The sequence below is a fragment of the Corylus avellana genome, chromosome 1, assembly GCF_965113065.1.
Source record: "Corylus avellana chromosome 1, dhCorAvel1.hap1.2, whole genome shotgun sequence".
NCBI lineage: Eukaryota > Viridiplantae > Streptophyta > Magnoliopsida > Fagales > Betulaceae > Corylus > Corylus avellana.
In genome coordinates this window covers 15,054,390-15,061,503 of record NC_142490.1, presented here as the reverse complement: position 1 = coordinate 15,061,503, position 7,114 = coordinate 15,054,390, and the positions used below count along the sequence as shown (strand labels likewise).

Genomic DNA, 7,114 nt, shown 5'->3' with positions numbered 1-7,114 from the left:
TTTACACACGAAAGGAGTGAAAAAGTAACGTTAAGAAAATACTTAGATTACTACACTTTTTACCACTATTTTCTTACAAACCGACCTAATTCATAATTGGTGAAAAATAAATTAAATTTTTTACTTAATGATTTCATCAATTATGAACTATTATATTAGTTTATAAGAAAACTTATAGTAAAATGTGTAATACTAATTCGCACTATTATGGCTAACCAAATCTAAAGTAAAGCTTTGTCCACCAAATTTTCATCCCTTTGAGAGTATTTTCATCAGACGAACCAAATGATGATAAAAATAAGAGCAAAAGAAGCTGAATTCGACTCAGTAATTTAAAGAAATATTTAGTGAACTCTCACAATGCTCATGAAATTTGGTGAGCCCTATTCATAATTCATTCACCAAATTTAAAAATCTCAATGAAGAATAAAAAAATATTTAAATAAAATAATAAAAGTAGATAATTAAAATATATATAAGTACTTCAAAAAATAGGTAGCTAATTTTTTTTTACTACAGTAAAAAATAAATTTACTAAGTTAAATGTGAACGCTATAAAAGTCGTATCTCACATGTGATTATATGGAAAAAGATATTATACTACATTCAATTCACCCGGCTAATATGAATGATCTTATAAGTCGGCCGTTTACCACTTTTAAAGCAAAGAAATAATAACTATGTTGGTTAAAAACTCCATCTTTTTTTTTTTTTTTTTTTTTTTTTTTAAAAAAATAGAAATATTAATAAACAAATGAGAAAATTACAGTTTACCTTCCTAAAGTTAACAAAATTTTTCAATTCAAACACTAAAGTTTTAATTTTTGAATCCACCCCGACAAAGTTTCAATTTTTTTTTTTCCATTTGACCAATATTATCCCAAAATTTTCACATTACCCATAATTTTTATTTTTTATAAAAAATAAATTTGGAGGTGCAAAAATGGCCAGATGGCCAAAGGGGTGGCCGTAATTTTATTATTTATTTTTTTTTTATAAAAAATAAAAAATAAAAAATTGGTCAAATTATTGGTCAATTGGTCAAATTGGTCAAATTTGAAACTTTGGGAGGTGAATTACAAAATTGAAACTTTAGTATTCAAATTGAAAAATTAAAAAACGCTGTCAATTTTGAGGGGTAAAATGTAATTTTTCCTAAACAAATAAAACACAATACTCAAAATTATTTTCAACTTTAATTATATCACATAAAAATATTTTTTTGTTCAAATAAAAAAAAAAAAACCCCTCAAAACTGTCTCTTATTAATTAAATCCATTATAGAATAGTTTTTTTTTTTTTTTCTTTCTTCTTCTTTAATCCACTTTGTTTTTGAAAAGTATTGCCTAATCAAAGATATAGGGAGGAGTAATGGGCCCCGGGGTTGAACGGTCAAAAAGGAAGACGCCGTGGGAAAAGGTGACAAAAGAAGATCAATATGTTTGACTGTCATTAAACCCCACAAAGCAACAAAAAAAAAACTACCATAACTACTACAAAACCAAAAGACCTTTGTCAAATTCTCTGCTTCTGTCTCTCTGAAACCAAAGTACAGAGGTCCGGCCGTGGTTTCCGCTTGGCTACCCGACACGGTAAGAACCCTCTACTCTTACTTTTTTTTTTTTTTGTAAGAATCTACTCTTACTTTGATTCATCGATCAATAGCGTAATGTTCATGTCTGTTTTCATGGTTTCTTTTGCAACGAGTTTAACCTTTGCTGTGTTTTGGCTCTTGGGTCATGATTTGATAAATGTTTTATAGCTTCATTTTTCATTTTTTTTAGTTGTTTTTTTTACTTTCTTGTTGTTTTGTCTAGTGGGTGCTCCGTTTGGTTGCCTAGAAAGTATGGGAAACTGAAATGAATTTGGAAATTTGAAGTCACAAACCCCTTTATATGTATATGTGCAGTTTGAACTAGAACATAGCGTTTTCCTGATGAGCTATCATTCATGCTTTAGCAATTTGGAATTTTGTATGTGATATCGATGACTCGACCTTTTCTTAGCGATTAATTTCTTTGATGCAATTCGGTAAAGACTTGGAATTTGACAATTTATGTGTTGACGGTATAATTTTTTTTTTTTTTTGTCTGGAGATATGTTATTGATTTCTTCTATCTCATTGAAGAAGGTGAATTTAGAAGGAGAACATTGCTTGATACTATTCTTTTGGGATAATGGCTTCTGGGTTAAGAGGTTCAACAGGAAATGCTGTTGGTGTTGATAGGTTGCGTGATGAGATGAAGGACATGAAAATTCGAGGGGACAAGGTGAATGTCATGTCTTCTTCTTTTCACTCCTTATCTGTCTTTAATCGTCTCCACTTGATTAATGTTTAGTGATCTTCCATGATTAGCTTAAGTGAGAGCTGCATTTGATATTTTTACAGGAAATGGAACCAACTGTTGTTGATGGTAATGTCGCAGAGGCAGGCCATATAATTGTCACAACTATCAGTGGAAAACATGGCGATCCAAAACAAGTATACTTCTGAAATTTTATTCTGCGCCTTGGGAATATATATATTTCTTTAGTTTCTTGTATTTCACTGTGATAATGTGATTAAATAGTGTGTTAATGACTTAATGATTGTAGACAATAAGCTACATGGCTGAGCGTGTTGTGGGAAATGGATCTTTTGGAGTAGTGTTCCAGGTAAACTTGTTTATTTCTATAACTAGGCTACAATATGCATGCTTGTGGCGGGTTGATTTTTTGTGACCAAAAGAATTAGTAGGTTGTTTCTAAGGAACTGTTCATGGGTGTGGTCGGGTGAGTTCTGTTTTTTTGAATTTGAAGAAGATTTGGACGGGGCACTAAACTTGTTTTCTAATTTGATGTGGCTAATATGCAGGCAAAGTGCCTAGAAACTCATGAAACAGTTGCTGTAAAAAAGGTTCTTCAAGACAAGAGGTACAAGAACCGGGAGTTACAAATCATGCGTCTTCTCGACCACCCCAATGTTGTGAGCTTGAAGCACTGCTTCTTTTCAACCACTGACAAGAATGAGCTCTATCTTAACCTCGTACTTGAGTATGTACCCGAGACTGTCTATCGGGTGATCAGACACTACCATAAGATGCATCAAAGGATGCCATTGACATATGTAAAGGTTTACTTTTATCAGGTATATGCTGTATATGTATCTTGATTTTACCATTTGGGATGTGTTTTATCATAGCTTATCTCAGCATTTCCCTTTCATATGTATACATATCTTGATCAGTCATGCTTTGTTGTAATTTTTAGATTTTCATATGCAAATCAATAATCCTCCTCATAACGTCTGGATCTTACATCAGATTTCTCTATGTTTTCCTGCAGATATGTAGAGCACTAGCATACATTCATAATAGTGTTGGAGTGTGTCACAGGGATTTAAAGCCGCAAAATTTGCTGGTTTGTGAACATCCATTCCTTTTCATTTATTGTGCATTGGTGAATAATTCGTAGATACATATGCCATTGTACATGTATATTTAGAGGTACTTATCCAGCAATTATTTGTATGGTTTGTTTGCATTATCAATGGTTGATCTAATTGACTGTGTTTTGTCTAATCTCCCAATTTCCCGATCAAAAGCTATTGGACTACAGTATGTTCCTTTGACTATTAATGGTTGAACGTATTTTAAAAATTAAAAATCATATTTGAATAGTTGCATGAAATTTTAACAAACAATATGAGGTAATTTTACTGTTCTAAACATAGTTAAATATCCACAAAATACTTTTAAAGGACATTGAGGAATACTAAATTAGTTTTTATGCGATGTAGAAGTCAACTAGTATCTGCTGCTAGTATTTAGCTTACTGAGGTGTTTGTTCAATCTAGTCTAACTATTAGTGGAGTGTACATGTAGTGATCTAGGACACCAAATCTCTGTCTTGGCCATGAAATGTTTATGAACTTGGAAAAGGTGATTTTACATGTTACGATGGCATATCTATTTTCTCCTATATGAGTTGGTGACTTCATCAGTAATTTTCCTTTTGTCTTTTTATTTTTCTTCTACAAAGTGCTCAATGGACTGTTTCTTAAATTGAATGGTTCAAGTTGTTAACCTCAGGATTTGTTTTTGGGTTAAAAATTTATCCTGCTGTGTAATATTGTTTTTTTTCTAATTATGTATCTACAATTCTTTTTCTTATATCAGGTTAATCCGCATACCCACCAAGTTAAACTCTGTGACTTTGGAAGTGCCAAAGTCTTGGTCTGTTTCTCTGTATCTTTCCATTTTAAACACATTTTTATGTTCGTTACCGATGCTTTTATGCTAAACTTGAATTTATGTTTGACAGGTAGATGGGGAAACAAACATATCTTACATCTGTTCAAGGTACTACCGAGCTCCTGAACTTATATATGGTGCAACTCAGTACACCACAGCCATAGACATGTGGTCTGCCGGCTGTGTACTAGCAGAATTATTGCTTGGAGAGGTAGGTAGCTTTTTTTATGTGGTTGATTTCCAGTATCTTTCTACTTCTTATCTATTTTACCAGCTAATCAAGTATTTCTCTTGCTGTCAGCCTCTCTTTTCTGGTGAACGTGCAGTAGACCATCTTGTTGAAATAATTAAGGTGATTATATACTCCGAAATTTCTCTTTGGCTTTTGATATTGAGGCATTTTGATGATTTTGAACCCTAAGTTCAAGCTTTTACATGTGATTTAGACTCCATATGGTATAAATTCCTTCCTCTTGGATGCCTGCTATGTTTCCTTTCCCTTCTCTTGTTGTCATATGTTCCTTTTTCTTTTAACAATCTGTATACTTATGCAGGTTTTGGGTACCCCAACTAGGGAGGAAATTAAGCGCATGAATCCTAACTACACAGAATTTAACTTCCCCCAAATTAAAGCTTACCCATGGCACAAGGTAATATAGAGATATTACTTCACATGTGGTTTCTCTACCTTCAATTTTTTTTTTTTTTTTTTTTTTTTTGTAGCTGGTTTCTCTACTTTCTAAGATCATATCATATGGTAAAATTCACCATATTCATTGATCCTCAGATATTCCACAAACGTGTGCCCCCTGAAGCTGTGGATCTTGTCTCTAGACTACTTCAGTATTCTCCAAATCTTCGTAGTACAGCTGTGAGTCTAAAACTTGCAACCAGCTGTATATCCTATGCTTTCCATTGTTATTCCTAGTTTTATTTTTAAGCGGTCTTACTTCTTTCCATCAACAATGAATTAAGCTGTTTAGATTGCATTTATGTCCTTTGTCCTATAAAATTCATGAGCATCATTTAATACTTGTTTCTAGGGCTAACAATTTTTGTCATGACCCTTTAAGTTAACCCAACACAAAATTAGTGTGTTAGGGTTAAAGGGGTTTGACCTGTTTAATTAAATGAGTCTAGTTAGGGTTGACTTATATAGTCTTATACCAATATCTCGACACGACGTAAACTTGACATTCGGAATTTAGGACTGAAATTTTTGGAAATGACCAACGAATCCTACATAAAATTAGTAGGTTAAAGTTGAGGGGTTTTGACCTGTTTAATTAAATAGGCCGGGTTAGGATTGACCTATATAGTCTTATACCCATTCCGTGACACAACTCGAACTCGACACACAACATTTAGGGTTAAAAATTTCTGACACGACCCACAAATTCAACACAAAATTTAGCGGGTTAGAGTTGAAGGGTTTAATTTGTTTAATTAAATGGGTCTGGTTAGGATGGACTTATATAGTCTTATACTCATGTCTCGATACAACCCGAATCCGACATGCAAATATGAATTGTCACCCCTACTTGTTTCTATGTATCAATTGGATTTGTTTAAGCTAGATCTTTTCGTAGTCTTAATGGTGCAGTGTTGATGAGTACTCATGCATTTATCTATCTGCTTGAGCTTTGGATAATTTATCCTCCCAAGATACCTATTTGGGATGCTGCTTGTCATTTTAGTCCTTCTTTACTTGAACTTTGTGGTTAATGTTGTTTATCTGCAAGCAGCTGGAGGCTTTGGTTCACCCCTTCTTTGATGAGCTTCGTGAGCCTAATGCCTGCCTGCCAAATGGACGCCCCCTTCCCGCACTATTCAACTTTCAGCCCCATGGTAAAGGTCATCTTATACTGTTTCGTTTTCCCAAGGCAATGCTCAATTGTATGTTGATATTCTTGTGTTTCTTGATCAGAACTAAAGGAAGCGCCCGCAGAGATGGTGGTCAAGCTAATTCCTAAGCATGCAAGAAAGGACTGCACCTTCTTTGGGTCGTCATGAGGCTGTTTCAGTTGATATCTGCTTCCTGCTGCAAAAATCTAGTCTGCTGTAGATATGTAGCTAATGGCCAATTTAGAAGTGATCATGTCTTATTTGTCTTCTTTTTTTCCTGTTCATTTGTTCCCTATATTTTATTTTATTTTCACATGTCTCCTTCCACCTTGTTTCCACAATGGAAATTGAGAAGGTTCTGCTCAGTATGTACTTTAACACCTTCATAGGTAGCCATAGAATTTTCCCTTGAATTGGAATCTGTTCTCATGTCAAAATGTAATTACTTTCCTGAATTTCATACTGTGCCCTAAAGACTTAAATTGATTCAAATGCCTGTTGACATATTGATGGTTGCAAAAGAGATGCTACTAATAGCTTGAGATATCACAAAATGGCCTAGTTTTGGTGGTACATGGCTTGAGATATCACAATGGTTTGGTGGTAAATTAGACAATATATGCACTTAAATGACCTAAAGGAGGCATGAGATCTTGTTAAAGAAGGCATTTTGAACTCTAGAGGTATGTGTGTCCCTTGTACAAGCATGTAGGTTAACTAATCAAAGGTGGTGGAGTTGGGAATGAGCTTGCCGCCTCTGCCATTGTTGGAAGGTCAGAATAACCTCCAACACTTTTCAGGCAAAGGTCATTTCGGTTCGGCCTCCGCCTCCGAAATGTTGGAGGTGGAGTCAAGTGGAAGAGTCAAAAGAGATCTAACGAAGACATGTGATCGTTGTGTTGGAAATAATTGTCATTACCCATATCACATGGAGGATATGAGGAATGATTAAAATGACATAACGAGATATGATCCTCTATGGCACCCCTACTTAGACTTGTTGAGCTTCCAGTCATTGGGCTCGCCTTAGCCCTAGC

The 7,114-nt window shown here is 34.3% G+C and overlaps 1 protein-coding gene across 3 annotated transcripts; it reads left to right on the top strand.

The window, feature by feature from the left end:
* Window positions 1-1,510: 1,510 nt before the first annotated feature.
* On the top strand, window positions 1,511-6,268 carry LOC132170752 (glycogen synthase kinase-3 homolog MsK-3). 3 transcript variants are annotated; one of them, XM_059581846.2, is made up of 13 exons: window positions 1,511-1,592; window positions 2,129-2,270; window positions 2,390-2,482; window positions 2,596-2,655; window positions 2,855-3,127; window positions 3,325-3,399; window positions 4,158-4,214; window positions 4,303-4,443; window positions 4,534-4,584; window positions 4,787-4,882; window positions 5,020-5,103; window positions 5,978-6,080; window positions 6,160-6,268. In XM_059581846.2, exons 2-13 carry the CDS (start codon window positions 2,178-2,180, stop codon window positions 6,243-6,245), a joined length of 1,212 nt encoding a protein of 403 aa, XP_059437829.2. In that variant the 5' UTR covers window positions 1,511-1,592; window positions 2,129-2,177; the 3' UTR covers window positions 6,246-6,268. The 3 variants fall into 3 exon arrangements, with proteins under 3 accessions (XP_059437829.2, XP_059437830.2, XP_088368472.1); XM_059581847.2 differs by having other exon boundaries at window positions 1,551-1,592; window positions 2,132-2,270; XM_088512346.1 differs by lacking the exon at window positions 1,511-1,592 and adding an exon at window positions 1,915-2,031.
* The last annotated feature ends 846 nt before the right edge of the window (window positions 6,269-7,114 follow it).